Source organism: Lontra canadensis, unplaced genomic scaffold (genome assembly GCF_010015895.1).
Source record: "Lontra canadensis isolate GAN:19392208 unplaced genomic scaffold, GSC_riverotter_1.0 scaffold78, whole genome shotgun sequence".
Taxonomy (NCBI): domain Eukaryota; kingdom Metazoa; phylum Chordata; class Mammalia; order Carnivora; family Mustelidae; genus Lontra; species Lontra canadensis.
In genome coordinates, this window is record NW_022631072.1 from 24,557 (window position 1) to 41,434 (window position 16,878).

Below are 16,878 nucleotides of genomic sequence, written 5' to 3' on the forward strand. Positions count from 1 at the left end.
GGTCTGGCTTGGTCACTCATTGGGAACTCTTCTACGCTGGAGGGGGCCATGCTCTTCTGGAGAGACCTTTATGGATAAAGAGGGAGGGAGATACCTGCCTTGCTGGCTGGATTTCTCCTTCCCCAAACTTTTTTTTTTTTTTTTTTAATTCAGAATTATGATCCTACTTGTCAAAGAGTCCAAGACCTTTACGGGAACTGTGTTTTATTTTGCCATTTCGCTGTGAAACAATCAGGATACAGACAGGGAGAAGTAGGATTATTTGGCGACATCCAGCAGACGGCTCACCAATCACCCCCAGCACCCTGTGAGTGGGCAGATGGCCTCATTCTGGCTTTTCCTAGAAATGAATTGGACTTGAGGGAGGGGGTCATGAGGAAGCTTCTCCCCTTCTTTCCCACCGTCGAACATCTCCTGCTTCATCTTCCAGAGCATCCCAGGCTGGTGTCCTGAAGTGGTCAGAGGACCCGCTCTGAGACTGCAGGCTGACTACAGCCTGACTCGGCTGAGGACCAGGCCCAGGTTCCTCGAAGACAGCCTTGACTACGTTTCAGGCAGGGCAGGTTTCAATGTATCACACGCATGGGAGTTCACCACCTGTTGCAAGGAGAGCCAGATTCTTGAGTGATCACTGGGAGCTGGTCCTAGAGAAAGGCACAGATGTTTAAATGCAGAAGGCCAGGGGAGAATAAAGAAGATTTTCCCTTCTTGGAGTGACCACAGAGGCCTGGACCTATTCCAATAGATGCTGTCTGGGACCAGCAGATAACAGACGGAGCACAGGGACCTCGTGCTGGTGAAGGTGGACCCATTCCAACATACCCAAGGCCACCCAGTGGACAGGAATATCTCCACCGCCTTCTTCAAAATTCCTTGGAGGCATCTATGTACTTACTCGGCCCTTAGTTCAAGACGGCAGCCCCCTGAGCACCTGAGTGCCCGTGGCAGAGTGGTGGGTAAGTTTAGGAGATCTTCTTCTGACCCCCTGAGCAGGCTGGAAGGACTGAGACCAGGAGAAGCTGGAATGACAACAGCTCTAGTCTCTGTTCCAGCAGAGGGCTGGTCTGCTGGCTGTGGATTCTTATCGAAGAATGGCTTTTCTCAAGTGTACATCTCTTGGACTAAAGCAATGTTCTTGTATGGACATTTTTTCTATAACTATAATCACCTAACTTTCCCGGCCACGTGAGGAAGACTTGATTCTTCTTCTCTATCCCCTTTTCTTTTCTTGGGTCTTAAATGCCTATCTCAGTCTATTTACTAGTTTTGCTTATTTATTTTCATAAAAGTCCAGCCTCCTATATATAATTTTAAAACTCCAGTAGTATAACAAGACAGGAAGAAAAAACAGCAGTCACCTGTCCCATTTGTACCCTAAATTCTGCTCTCCAGACTCTTTTCTTTGATGCGTACCTCCATATTTCCAAGGATAGGCCTGCAGGTTTCTCCCCGGACTTGTCAATGTCAAATGCCTGACTACTTATACTGGAAGGTTGGGCTTGTGTGCTCCTAACCCATTCCATACCTACACTTCTTCCCTCCTTTCTCCAATATATTTATGTCATATCTTCTGGTTAAATCAATATTCAATTCTTATTTTATTACAATTACATATGTACTCTTCACTGCTGAGTGAAAAAATACTCTAGGATCACTTCTCCTTTTTTCTTCTATAAGTCTTTGTTCTTCCAGGAGTTAATAATTATCTCATTTTAAAAATCTGCTTATGGGGCATGGTGGCTCAGTGGGTTAAGGCTCTGACTTTGGCTCAGGTCATGATCTCAAGGTCCTGGGATTGGGCCCTGCATTGGGCTCTCTGCTCAGCAGGGAGTCTGCTTCCTCCTCTCTCTCTCTGCCTGCCTCTCTGCCTACTTGTGATCTCTCTCTCTCTGTCAAATAAATAAATAAAATCTTACAAAAAATCTGCTTAGTCTATGTCATTATCCTAATAATTCTTCCAAAACTCTCCAGCAAAATTTTAAAAATCCGTCTGAGCACATTTTACCCATGATGAAGCAATCAGATAAACTACTGGTTCCATTTTCCCCAAAGACCTCTCTTCCTGCTCCCGTTGGTCTTCCTTTCTCTTTTTATGGGACTTCCCTAGCTAGTGAAGGGTCCAGTGCTGGATCTTGTTTCCTGGATATCAACTCTTCCTCCTTCTTGGTTTATGCCCTTGGAATATTCAAGTCATTTTTTCTAGCTGGATACCGTTCTCTTCCAAAGCCAGATCTGGAAGGCTAGACACCCTGGGTTCTACAGTAATCACCACGTGTATGTTGGCCAAAGCAGGTAGGGAGTTTTACCTTTCTAGAGGCAAACCCAGGATCCTAACTCTCAAAAAGGATGTCTCTGGTCTGCAGGATGGGAGAGATAATTTACTTGGATAGGAGAAAACTGTTATCGGTAGATCAGAAAGATCAGGACCACTGCTACTCATACGTCACCTTCATGCAGAGTGGGAGAATGTGACCCATTCCTCAAGATAGTTCACGTCCATATTAGGGGCAAATTGCTATAAATAATAACTTTGTTAGAGTAAGGCACTTTCTTACCACATTGACAGTAGATCAACGTGAATGTAGATGACATTAGCTAGAAAAACTCTCAGCAGAGTGTGACTTACAGTACATTAAACCTCTAGACTTGGGGCACCTGGGTGGCTCAGTGGGTTAAGCCTCTGCTTTTGGCTTAGGTCATGATCCCAGGGTCCTGGGATCGAGCCCTGCGTTGGGCTCTCTGCTCAGTGGGGAGCCTGCGTCCTCCTCTCTCTCTGCCTGCCTCTCTGCCTACTTGTGATCTCTGTCTGTCAAATAAATAAATAAATAAAATCTTTAAAAAAAAAAAAAAGGAAAAAGCCTTCTAGACTTGAAATCAATTAAGATCAACGTAGCCTTAATCCTCCAAGCACAATATACCAATTCATTGAGCATTAGCATTTTTTTGAAGTATGAACTTGATATTTAAAACAATTTTAATATAAACATGGCCAGCAATATGACAATGGGGGTGCATGCTTCCTTCAAAATGAATAGGTACAATGGGAGGGGAGGAAGAGGAGTTCTCTGGTTGCATACTTCTATATCCTACTTCACTAAGTGAGAGCAGAACAGATGGGTTGAAGATGAGAGAGAGAGGAACAGAAGTGTTCTCCCAATGGGAGTACATGCCAACTTGCCTGGTGGATCCACGCCGACTGATGAGGGGGCTTTAGCAACCCCAAACTCTGGGGAGAAGCTCACTTAGCTCATCTGACAAGGCCTTCACTTGTTCCAGTGACAGCTTCATTGCCCAGAGGGCCAGATGAATAAGGAGAGGGAATTTTCCTCTGGGTTGGATATTGGCCAATAGTGAGAATCTCTTTGCTAATGTGGGAGTGATGGAAATCCTGGAAGAATGTAGCTTTGACTTTGTAGTAGCAAAATAAGGGAATGTTGGGTGGCATTGAAATGTGCCCTGGGGGATGCCTGGGTGGCTCAGTTGGTCAACCATCTGCCTTCAGCTCAGGTCATGATCGCAGGGTCCTGGGATCAAGCTCTGCATTGGGCTCCCCTGCTCAGCCACAAGTCTGCTTCTCCCTCTCCCTCCACCTCCCACCCCTGCTTGCTCTCTTTCTCTCGCTTTCTTATTCTCCCTCTCTCAAATAAATAAATAAAATCGTAGGAAAAAGAAAAAGGGAAAAAGAAGTGTGCCCTGGACTCAAGAAAGCAGATTTCAGAAGGGTGAGAGGATCAACAGGTCAAACAATAAGCCTTTTATAAAAAAAAAAAAATAGGTCATGATGTACTAGAGATTTTAACAAGATAATGTTAATTATCTGCTTTCCAGTAATCCTGATGGGCAAGAAACTGCATACATAGTCGATAGCAGGAAGAACCAGGTTGAAGACAACATTTATAAAAATTAGGACAAGAACAAACAAAGGAAGACACAAACCGGGAAGGGCAATTTCTCTCAGTCATTTGGAAAACTGTTATTGAGTGGTTCCTCTATGCCAGGCTTTTTGCTACATGCTAAGGAGATAGTAACCAAAGACATACCTACACTTACAGTCCAGCAGGGAATATAGACATCAAGCAGGTAATTAAAAGTGTGTTGAATCAGCATACTACAAATAGAGGGGAACTTCCTCAGCTTGACAAATAATATCTATGAAAATCCCACAGCTAACATCATACTTATTGGTAAAAGACCGTTTTCTCCCAAGATCAGGAACACCAAGCAGACAGGGGTATCTGCTTCCTTCACCTTTAGTTGGCATGTCCTAGAAGTTCTAGCCAAGAAAAGGAGATAAGAAAAATTAAAAAGGCATCCAGATTGGAATGGAAGAAATAAAACTACTTGCAGTTCCACAGATGACATGACTTTGTACTTATAAAATCCTAAGGAACCCCCCAAAAACCATTAGAACTAATGAATGAGTTCAGCATGGTGGCAGAATGTGAGATCCATGTATGAAAATCAGTTTTCTTTCTATACATTAGCAATGAAAAATCTAAAAATAAAATTATTTATAGTAACACCAAAAATATGAAACGTAGAAATAAATTTAACAAAGAAAGTACAGGACTTCTACACTGAAAACAATAAAACATTGCTGAAAGAAATTAAAGAAGATCTAAAACAATGGAGAGAAATCTCATGTTCATGGATCAAAAAGCTTTAGATTGTGAAGTTGGCAATATTCCCCAAATGGATCTACAGATTTACGTAATTTCTATCAAAATCCCAGCTACCCTTTTTTTCCCCTGCAGAATTTGTAAACCTGTCCTAAAATTCATGTGTAAATGCAGGGAACCCAGAATTACCAAAGCAGTTTTTTTTAAAGATTTATTTATTTATTTATTTGACAGAGAGAGAGAGAGAGAGAGAGATCACAAGTAGGTAGAGAGGCAGGCAGAGAGAGAGGGGGAAGCAGGCGCCCTGCTGAGCAGAGAGCCTGATGCGGGGCTTGATCCCAGGACCCTGAGATCATGACCTGAGCTAAAGTCAGAGGCTTAACTCACTGAGCCACTCCAAAGCAGTCTTGAAAAAGAAGACCACGCTGGAAGACTCATACTTTCTGATTTCAAGACTTACTACAAAACTTTATTAATCAGCACAGTGTGGTACTGAAACAAGGACAGACATATAGATCACTGGAACAGAATGGAAAATTCAGAAATAAATCCTCACATCATGCTAAACGATCTTTTGAAAAGGGTGGTAAGACAATAAAATGGGGCAAAGATTAGCCTTTTCAACAAGTGGTGCTGGGATAACTAGATATATACTTTCAAAAGAATGAAGCTGGACTCCTATGTCACACCACATACAAAAATTCCCTCAGAAAGGATCGAAGACCTAAGTGGAAGAGCTAAAGTATAAAACTCTTAGGAGAAAACCACAAGAGGATTATTCATGATCTTGGATGAGGCAATGATTTCTTGTATATAACACTAAAAGTGTAAGTGACACAAGAAAAAATAGGTAAAAAAATAGGCTTCAACAAAATTAAAAATTTGTGTTCTATAAATGATATAAGCAAGAAACTTAACAGACAACCTGTAGAATGGAAGAAAATGTTTACAAATCACATAGGTGAAAAGGAACTTATAACTACAATGAATATTATATATATATATATACACATATATATATTTACAAATATATAAAGAACTCTTACAAGTAGGTAACAAAAAAGTTAAATGAACCAATTTAAAAATATAAAAAGTAAAATAAAAAAAGTAAAATAAAAAAAGTTAAATAAACCAATTTAAAAATGAACAAAGAACCAGAATAGACATTTCTCCAAAGAAGATAAACAAATGGCCAGTAAGGACTGAAAAGATGTTCACCATCATGAGCAGGGAACTGCAAACCAAACCACAATGAGGTATCACTTCACACTCTCTAGGATGGCTCTAATAAAAATGTCAGACAATAGTAAGTGTTGACAAGGTTGTGGACAAGTCGGAACTCTCATTCACTGCTGGTGGAAATGCAAAATGGTGCAATGGCTCTGGAAAACAGTCCCTGAGAATGTTAACATAGAGTTACCAAATGACCCAACAATTCCACTCTTAGGTACACACACAAGTGAAATGAAAACACACATCCATGCAAAAGCCTGTATACAAACATTCATTGCAGAATTATCCCCAATAGGGGGGAAGCAGAAACAACCTAAATGAGTGTCCATCAATGGATGAACAGATGAATAAAAGATGGTATATTTACAAAATGAAATGTCATTTGGCACTAAAAAGAAATGAAGTCTTGATGCATACTACCACAGATGAAAGAAACTGGTTACAAAAGACTGAATATTGCATGAGTCCAATTACGTAACCTGTCCGGAATCGGCTGATTTATGGATTCAGAAAGCCGATTAGTGGCTTCCAAGGACTAGAGGGATGGGGCTAACATAGGAAGTGACTACTATTGGGCATGGGTTTCTTTGTGTGGTGACAAAAAATGTTCTAAAATTATATTGTGGTGTTGGTTGCACAGCTGTGTGACTATACTGAAAACCACTGAACTCTGTATCTCAAATGGGTAACTCATTATGATGGGTGAATTACATTTTATAAGACCTTAAGAAAATGTAAGGAGTGGGCAACAATAACAATAAAGAATTCTGAATGTTATGATCCGGCCAGTGTGACAGTGAGTAAGTAATAGGAGAACCCAATGAGGTTAAGACACAAAGGATCAGGACTTATGTAGCTAACCCCAGGACTGAGCAGACAGTAGGGGCAAGGACCCAAGGTTGGGGAAAGAATGAAACATTGGAGGGAATAAAGAAAATGCTGGTGTGGTGGGAATAGAGCACAGGAAGGAGGAGAGATACGAGGTATGGTTAGGTAAGTGGGCAGTAGGCAGATGGTACATGCCATATTCATGACTTTAGACTTTTCCCAAATAGCAACAGGAAGACATTGAAGAGTTTTAACCTGGGGAGGGCAATGATTGGATGTGAATTTTATTTTATTTTATTTTATTTTATTTTATTTTATTTTATTTATTTGACAGATAGAGATCACAAGTAGGCAGAGAGGCAGGCAGAGGGAGAGGAAGAAGCAGGCTCCCCGCTGAGCAGAGAGCCCGATGCCGGGCTCGATCCCAGGACTCTGGGATCATGACCTGAGCCAAAGGCAGAGGCTTTAACCCACTGAGTCACCCAGGCGCCCCTGGATGTGAATTTTAAAAAGTGTGCTTAGACTGCAGGAAATTGACTCGAGTGAAGTGGGTGGATATAGGAAAATCAGATAGGGAGCCAGTGCAAAGTCAGGGAGAGAGACGGTGTCTGAAAAATCTAAATTGAAGTAGTTTGAAGGGAACGTGGGAGGTGAGGATGTGGAGACAATGAGCTCTTTTATGAAGTTTGGCTGTAAAGGGAGAAGATGGCGTTGTGGCTGGAAGGGAATAGGAGATGGAAGAAATTTAAGAGATAAGCATGTTTCAGTGGGAATTGGATGACTCCAGGAATGAGAGAGAGAGAGAGAGAGAGAGAGAGAGAGAGAGAGATTGATTTAATATTGAACACAGAGGAGAGATTTCATTCTATTGGGTCCTTGTGAAGGGGGGAGATAATGAGATCCAGAACATCCTCAGAGACATATGCCCTCTAGCATAACAGGAGGAAGGTGGGAGATGGTTATAGATGAAAGAGAGTTTGTAGATTTGGAGGCAGAACTTCTTCACCCTCGTGCCTCCAGTTCTGCACAGCAACCCACCTGCCAAGAGTGACTAGATCTACTTTAAGAGTATGATGTCAGAGGACCATGATTAATGAGGAAGACAAGGGAACACTCTTAAGGATGATGATAGACATTAGTGAAAGAGACTGAAGCACACATAACCATACATCTTATATTATACTTTCTTACACAATGTTCAGAATAGGAAGTACAGAAAGATTGGTTAAGAGGGACTTGGGACCCTGTGTAGGTGGAAGGGTAATGAGAAAAAGTCCAGTTATTTCAAAAGTTCAAACTTTAGGTCCTGCATGTTGAATTAGCTCGAAGATACAATTGAAGAATCATTCCTGACATTAGAAATCATGCAGATTAGAATAGGAATTAGGCAGACCGAAAATGGGAAATATTCACATGCCCTATTTTTAGAAAGAAATGAAAGGGGAATTCATGAAAATACAGGTAAGTCTAAATAACTTTGATCTCTGCCAGGTATGTTAACTTGTGTTCATTAAGAAGCATCAAGGAAATATTTATGCTAAAATATTTCTTTATGGAGAGATTGTCTCTTGATTTCAAGGTACAGAGTTGGGAGATTAAAGAAATGCTGTTTATAAAAATTATAGGGTCCCCAAATATGTTGATCACAGGACGGCTGCCTAGGAGAACTATGTATTTCAAAGGGACATTGGCATATAGACATGGTCACCAGTATGTTTCAGATGAAAATCATCAGGAATAAGTAAAAAGAGAGGCCTCAGTGAGGCAGCAGAGCTATCTGCAAGGATGTGAAGGTCTGGCTTGCCCAGTCTTTTTTCTGCAGTGGTCCAGAGTAGAGCTTGATGCATGGGTGGAAAGTTTGAGGGAAGTAGATTGTTGTCTCTTGATAAAATAATACCTAACACCCAGAAATGTCCAACCATGAGGAGCACAAAATATTGAGCACCCCAGTCCTGGAAGATTCCAGCAGACTGTTGGGGCTTCTGCTATAGTAGCATGGGGTATGGGCTATGTATCTCTGGGGTCTATTCCCTGAAAATAAACATGTAGAAGAAATGCGACATGGGCATTTTTTCAGCACACTCACGCTAGATTTACAGATGCTGACGGCTACAGATGTGTGCACAGCTGCAGAGTGAGGCAATGGTGGAGCTGAGGCTGGACCCAGCTCTCCTCTCCCCAGGCTCTGGTCATTTCTGTTGTTCCACACATTAGCCTTTCCTCTGATGAGTGATTGCCTTTCCTCTTTGGAATTTCAAATAAAAAAATTCTAGAATGAAACTGGCCTACTCTTTTACACCATATACAAACATCAACTACAAAAGGATTCAAGACTTGAATGTAAGACCTGAAACCATAAAACTCTTAGAAGAAAACTTTAGGGGTAAGCTCCTTGACATGGATTGTGGCTTGACATGGAAAGTGGCAATGATTTTTGGATTTGACACCAAAAGCAAAAGTGACAAAGGAAAAATAATCAACTAAGACTGATAGACATTTTTTCCGAAGAATGCACACAAATGGCTCACAGGTATATGAAAAGGTGCGGAACATCATTAGTCATCAGGGATGTACAAATCCAAGCCACAATGAGATACCACTTCACACCTGTTAGAATGGCCATTTTAGAAAAGACAAGAGATAGCATGTGTTGGTGAGGAGGTGAAGAAAAGGGACTCTTTGTGCACTGTTGGTGGGAATGTAAATTGGTGCAGCCACTCTGGAAAGTAATATAGAGTTTCCTCAAAATATTAACAGTAGAACTATCATATGATCCAGAAACTACTTCTGGGTATTTATTGAAAGAAACAAAAGCACTGACTCAAAGAGATATGTGCATCCCATGTTCATTACTTACAACAGCCAAGACAAGGAAAGAACCTAAGTGACCATCAGTAAACGGATGGATAATGAAAACGTATTTTATATATGAAGGAATATTACTAAGCCATAGAAAAGGACATTTTTGCCATTTGTGACAACATGGAGGGCCCCTGAGGGCATTATGTAAAGTGAAGTAAATCAGAGAAAGAAAAATACTGTATGATCTTACTTATATGTGGAATCTAAAAACAAAACAAAACTCAGAGATACAGAGAACAGATTGATGGTTGCTGGGAGTGGAGGGTGGGGTGGTAGGCCAAATGGGGGAAGATGGTCCAAAGGTACAAACTTCCAGTTATAAGATAATTAAGTCTTGGGGATAGAATAGACCGCACTATGGCTATAGTTAACAATACTGTATTGTACATGTATTTGAAAGTTACTGAGAGAGTAAATTACAAAAGTTCTCATCACAAAGGGAAAAAATGTGTCACTGTGTGTGATAGATGTTTCCTAAGCCTTTTGTGGTAATCACTCCATAATATATATATATATATATATATATCCCATCATTATATTGTATACCTAAAATGAATACATTATTAAATGTCAATCATAGTTTAATTAAAAAAATAAATGAATTAATAAATAAGAGTTCTAAATCCCTCACTCATGACTTTCGGGCCACACTTTTTCATCAGTGTCCCCTGGTCATTCCACCCATGGTTTGGATGAAGCCTGCACCATTGGCCTTGAAATTCAGGGGCCCTGAGCAGTTAGCCTTGGCTCACACAGATAAGGGCTCTGTAATCTCTAGGCAGGCCCCTCCCAAGGAAAGAGTCTTGTGTGCAGTTCCTAGAGGAGACAAGGAGTTGTGCTAGAAGGAAACGATTCTAGAGCTGCCATGTCTTACCTGGACTCTGGGGTCTTCTCTACTCCTTGCTTCAGTTGTACATGACCAGGTTCATCCACTGAGAAATAAACATCATCATTATGACATAGCTTAAAACTTGTTTGCTTAATACAGAGCAGGGCAAATGGTACCCCCTTTCTTGAAAGACCTCAGTCTAGTCTCATCAAAACTTTCCAGCTAATTCCAACCCAGCAGGGGGTCTGAAGCCCCCATTGCAACCTATCTTTTGCTACTCCCTGAGGAGCTAGACAGTGAGAAGGATAGCTGAGGTCGACCAGCTGGCTAGGCCAGGAGGCTCTCTTTAAAGCTCACGGGGAGTAAGTTTAATGCACAGTGAGCTCAGCAGGTGTTCCTCAGTTCCCTCTTGGATTTATGACGCCCACATAATCCTCTGCTTTATTAAGCTATTGGAAAAAAATAAAATCTGTCTGCCAAGATCCTAAAGCAGCCTTGGCAGCCCGTAATATATAAAGGCAGTAATTGGAGGCAGCCGGGCCGGCAGCTTGGCTGGCCTCTGACAGACCAGCCAATATCCTCAGGGAGAAAAATGCCCCCTGGAATCAGGAGAGGAGAGGTGGCCTGGGACTGTGCCCCAACTCTGGGAAGGGAAGGCACCTCACCTCCATTTCTGTCAGGTACAGTCCTTTCCCATCCTTGGAGAGGTTCTGGAAAGTCTCTAAAGAGGAGGAGAGGAACCAGGATAGGTCAAGGGAGATAAAAGCAAATATGGCGACTCTATGTAAAGCACTTTCTCTCTCTCCCTCTTTGTCTCATCCCAGCCAACTCCACCCCTGAGGGACAGCTCTCTGTGACTGCTCCGGCCCACACACGCCTCTCCCTCTTCTCGTGCCCTTGCGCTCTTCACCCTTCCACACATGGCTGAGGGGATGTATGGGCCTGTCTTATAAAGTATTATATGGGCACCCTTTGGAGAACCTCCCTTGTCCAACAGAGAATTCTCTGGAGGTTTATGCCTCACCCTTCTCTCTTATGCTCCCAGGGCTCTGGTCTCTCAGTCTTCCTTAACTGCCTGGCTCAGAGCTGTGGGATTTACAGTGGTGCACCATGCCAGTGATGGGATAGAGATCAGGATGAGGCCAGATGCCACTTCTACCCCAAACACAACTATTGAGCTATATTATGGCTTGGGGTTTCACATAGGATTTTCTTGAAAAATAAAGGGCGGGGTGGCTCTAAGAACTGTCCAAATATCTGACCTACATAGTAGAATTTCTGGAGCTTTGGGGAAGCCCCCTCCCCCTGCCCCCATCTATCACTTGTGCGTTAATTCCTTCAGCAGAGACCGCATTCATTGCAAGACTATAGTGTAGGTTTAAGCTATAAACAACATGGAGAGGGGACACAGTGAGTTAAATGAACCTTGTTCCTGAAATAGGCACTAAATAAGGTGATGAGGAAATGAGAGCCTGGGATAGGGGACTGTCCTGGACAGAAAGAGTACAGAAGGGACGCATGGGACACAGACGGAGTCTACCATTACGCAGGCTAATGTTGGCTCTGTGTCATGGAGCAAGGGCTCCTCATGCAAGACTCCAGCCCACTCTGTTACGGAGGCCTGGTCTAGGCCTGGGGCAGTAGTGCATTCCTGATCTTCTACAGTGTTTCTTGGTCACTATGATGGTCTCCAGGATGTCACCCAGGTGACACTTACTTGCCATGGCTTCAAGTCGCAACAGGAGGCAGACCAGGCTAGGGAAGCTGATCCTGCCGCTGTTGTCACTGTACCGGAGGGTTATGAGGTCCAGCAGCTCGTTGCTGACGGAGATCCCTGCAAGGAAGTCTGGACCACGGGGTGGGTTAGTGAGTGGGAGGAGGCTGGAGCAGGTCCTGTCCTCTCACATGCAAAGTCTAAGAAGCCACCCGGGGTGGTGGCCTTCCACCACTGTTTCCTATTCTGTCTGGCTCAGAGGCTAGTTCACTTCAGTTCGTGTTTTTGTTAATTCTCCAGTTGCCCCCTTCTTGGCTGCTGGGCCCCGGTGACATTGTTCTGGAGTTTGGCCAGAGACCAACTCCAGAGACTCAAAGCAGGAGTTTGCTCCCAGCCCTGCCTCCATCAGGCCTCTCTCTTGATCAGTGACCTTGTGAAACCACCTTGTTCCCTGACCCCATGACTACCTGTGGGTCTCAGGTGTGAACACTCCTAGTGTGAGCAAGTGTGGTCCCTAGAAGTGGGAGATTCCGTCCTAAGTTGGAGTGGAGCAGGAAAGAGGCTGGACCTTCAGGAGGTGACCACAGTCAGAAGATGGCCACAGGTGGGCGAGACACAGGCACCTTGCTCTTTTTGGGCCTGGTTGTCTTGTATGTCTAATTATGAGCTCCGGGAGGCACCAACCCCATAGCGACAGCAGCAAACTGGCAAACGGCTGTGCCTATAAGCTTTTGGGGGACAGGAGAACCTTGTAAGCCAAACCATCCATCAATGGGGTGAGCCTGGCGGCCCGTTCTCCAGCATTAATAAAATGGGAATTCGAATGCCATTAGACCTTGCGCTCCCCGGCTCGCCATATGCAGAAATCACCCTCTTTTCTTACAGTACCTCCACTGCCCCATTCAGTTATCTGCTTGGTCCCTGAAGACATTTTAGTTGGATCCCAGCCATTTCTATCTGTCTGCCTTTTCTTATTCTGGTGTCACCAGTGTGGTCTCTTATAAAATTTCATTTTTTTCTGTAGCTATCCAGGTGTTCTCCAAGTGTGGTCCCCAGACGAAGAGCTTCGGCCTCACGTAGAAACCTCTTAGAACTACAGATTCTTGAGCCCTACCCAAGCCCTCCTGGATCAGAAGTTTTCAATGAGGGATAAGGTGTTTTCACAAGCTGTGCTTGAACAAACTTCCAGGGAATTCCATTGCCCACTCAAGTTTGAGAACCACTGCTCTCGGGCAGGAAGAATTAAGGGGAGGACAGGTGCTAAGGACAGATGCTTCTCCCTGCTCTCCAGGCTGGGGCCCCGCGGGAGGGAGAGCCGTGGAGTCTCTCCTTCCAGCATTTACCTGGGGGAACCTGAGCTTACGTTTTCTCAAGGAAGGCGGCAATTTTCTGACTTAACCTTTTTTGTGATCCATTTCCCCCACTGGGACAGGGCAGATCACGACTCCTGATCACAGGGCAGTGGAGACGATCAAGTGAGAAGACAGGAGTGCAAGTTCTCCCTGAACCCTGAAGCTCTTAGGCAGCCTATGGTGTATCCTTGTCATCATCCGAGGATTGAAAGCTCGGACTGAAAGCTCTGGCCTTCTTGAAGCAGACAGATTTCACTTTAACTCCAACCTCTGGGAGGACAGTGCATCCACCTGCTCATAGGGCTTTAACCCCGACAGCCCAGAGGTTGAGATGGAAGAGTCTCGAAGGCCAGCTCGAGCTCTGGAAGGGGTCAATTATGTGGGATCATCAATTATGTGGGGTCATTTTAGCACAGAGCTGTTTGGAGACAAAATGCAATTGGGAAAATTGACCGGCACATGAGAACTCAGGTTGGGGAGGACAAAGGTTGAGTCGTGAGCCCCGAGGCCCGCAGAGGCTGGTGTAAGCCAGGGGAGGCCACAGGAACTCTGTTCTCTCCTGACCCTCAGCCCCCCTGCAGCAGTCTTGCATATGGCATGCAAGGGGTGTGCTCTTTCTCTCACACACACCCCTCCATCACCGCGGCCCCAATCATGACAGCTCTGAGGGGCCCCTGATTTACCTGCATCCCTTACAGCCTTCCACAAATCCAAACTCAGGAAAACTCCAGAGTGATTCTGGTTGTTCTGGAAAACTCTCTGATTCAAGAAAGGAAGTAAGAAGTTCAAATGAGTGCTCTCACCCACCTTAAAGAGGACATCCTGGGGAGAGATCCTGGAAATCCCTTTCCCATCCCCGGAGACTGTTTCAATAAACTTTGAGGGGACCCAGCTCAAAGCAGCTCATCTAAGGACCAGGGGAGGTAGCAGTGGGCGCTGCCTGGTAAGGCCGACCACAATGGCTGCCCTCTCTGGAGCTGTGGGGCTGTGGGCCTCTCTCCCAACCCCCTTTCTGTCCTTCCCCATCCCCCAGACTGGGCTCCTGACGCATGGCCGCTTGCTGCGTCTGGGAGGTGTAGAACTCTCTCAAGACTTTGTATACGGTGGTGGTTAAAAGCACAGAATTTGCAACCAGAACGGTGGGTTTAAATAAGCATTGGCTATCAGCTGTGCCACCGTGGGCAAGTGACTTCGTGCACCCTGGACTTTCCGACCTCTCCCTGCTTCTCACCAAAGCCCTGATCGGCCCTGCCCTTCCGGGGTGAGAAACAGAAGCTCGGGCAGGTGACTTGTGGGGAGGAAGCATGCAGCTGCTCCACGACTGCACTCGGACTCCCTGTCTTGGTCTCTGCTCAGCCGCCCCACAGGAGCTGTTTCAAGGCAAAATACCCCCAGCAGGAGTGCGATCCAGGCCCGTGGAGGCAGCGATTACTGTGAAATAGCAGCCCAAGATTGTTTTCTGGCCTGATTTGGCTTTTGGTGAGTATATGGAAAGACCTCAATTGGGAATCACTCACTCATTAGTAATTCATTAGTTTGGTCATTCGTTGGACATTTATGAGTGCCTGCTGTGTACAAGGCACTAAGAAAGGCACTGAGGGAAGCAGAGGAACACGAGGGTGTCCCTGCTCTGCAGTCTAATGGGGGAGGGGGGCCATATCAGCCATTACAGTGCCCTGTGTGTCCCCCAAGTCAGGAACTAGGGGATAATTCCTGAAATGCCCCACAAGAACACCTTACTATTGTGGGTTCAGGGGGATATAACCGGGCCTGGGGGCAGGTGAGCCTCCCCATGAAGAGATTCCTGAGACTGGACAGTCAAGGGGGTCGGTCCTGGCCGGACTCTGAGCCTCCCAGCTGGGGCGGAAGGAGTGAGTGGGAGGAGTCCAAGGGCGCCTCCTGGACCCCAAGGCAGGGTCCCAACTCCAGGGACAGCTCTTAGCCCTTGTCCTGAGAACAATAGGGAAGCCACACTGAGGCCACAGGCCACATGTGAGATCTTGTTGCGTCTGGCCGGTGGACAGGAAGGGAATGAGACGAAAGGGTGCACTGGGAGAATGTCTCGGGGACAGGGAGCTGGGAGCGGGGGACTGGGGGAGGGAATTCTGGTGGGCGGTCTTAGCTGCCACCCATGGTGACCCTCTCTCCTTCCACCTCCTAGAGCACCCTTCACCCTGCCACTTGCTCAGGCATCACCTCGTGTCTTCTAGTGGGGCATGCAGTCTCCCCGAACAAAATGTGAGGCCTGAGGGCAGGGCTGGGTAGCTCTTCTTTCGCACCCCCCAACCCTCTGCAGGTCGGGCACCCCGTAGGTATTTGCCAAATGGGAAACAAAGAGAACATGCCGGTACCTGGCAGTGGATGAGCCGGCCCCACAGCCTTGCAAACTCCTCTTGCTCAAGCCGCCCGTTCACTTTCAGCTGGTGGGGAGTTAAGAGTGGACGTGCACATCGCAAGTGCACAGAGGTGAGCAAGGCCCCGCCCACGGCGCCAGGAGAAGTCCCGCCATCAGCTAGTAGCACCTCAGGTCAGGTCAACCATCAGCCCGCTGTCACCTGGGTGTGGCCCCACCCCAGCCGGCCCCCACTGTGTCTGCAAGGGCCCGGCTTAGCTTCATTTTGCAGAGGAAAATGGACAAATTGGAAGAAGAAAGAAGCCCTGAGAAAAGGAGGCCGGCATCACATGCACCAAGGGAAGAGAGACCCTGGAACACAGCCTGCACTGGCTGGAGGGGGCCCCAGGCAGAGGGGAACGCGGAGGAGCATACGGGGGTCCCTGCAACCCCTGAAGCAGCACGAGGGTGCAGATGAGTGGAGGGAACCCGTTAGAGCCAGCCCTGGCCACCCCATAGCAGGGGGATGGGTTTATACAGAGCTAATGCCAGGAAAAGCATCTCTCTGTAAGTTGCTGGAGGGGAGCAGTGGGTGGGCAGAGGGAGAGCAGAGCAGACCTGTCTGCTTTGCAGGGCTCTGGCAGACACCATGTCCCCCAGGGTGAGCTGCCCTGGGCTGTGCAGGGCCGCAGGGCCCTTTTGCTTCATTTGTGGGGGACAGGCAGTGTCTCCAGGTGACTCCAAACCAGGGCCAGCAGACACAGGGCTTGATTTAGGATTTCAGCAAGAAGGGCTCTTGTTCAACAACGGCGGCCCCTCATTCTCGACCGGGTCTTGTTAAGAGTGAAGGAGCTGGGATCCATCTCACTCCAGGGAGGCCCAGTAGGCCCACTGAGGGGAAGGCGGCCGTCAGGACCAGGGTCAGGAGCCCTGGGTTTAATCCCCAGCCCAGCTGCTGGTGCCCAAGGACAGCTGTGACTGTAGCCGTGACATGGCAGCGCTAACGGGGTACTGTGTAGACCAAGGCGTTTTCTCCAAGTTCTGGGGGTTGTTCTCTTTACTGAATTGGGGCTCATTGAACAAGGGATTTTAGGAAGACTCCCCCAGGG

At 45.9% G+C, this 16,878-nt stretch overlaps 1 protein-coding gene across 1 annotated transcript in view; it reads right to left on the reverse strand.

Annotated features, from left to right (window-relative positions):
- Window positions 1-332: 332 nt before the first annotated feature.
- CAPN13 (calpain 13) overlaps window positions 333-16,878 on the reverse strand; it is a 79,333-nt gene continuing 62,787 nt past the window's right edge. Inside the window, exons 18-23 of the mRNA XM_032882028.1 lie at window positions 15,789-15,857; window positions 14,121-14,196; window positions 12,089-12,217; window positions 11,037-11,092; window positions 10,417-10,474; window positions 333-644 (exon numbers count right to left, since the gene is read on the reverse strand). Of these exons, the coding sequence (XP_032737919.1) occupies window positions 10,448-10,474; window positions 11,037-11,092; window positions 12,089-12,217; window positions 14,121-14,196; window positions 15,789-15,857 (357 nt within the window). The 3' untranslated portion in view covers window positions 333-644; window positions 10,417-10,447. The remainder of the gene's footprint in view (window positions 645-10,416; window positions 10,475-11,036; window positions 11,093-12,088; window positions 12,218-14,120; window positions 14,197-15,788; window positions 15,858-16,878) is intronic.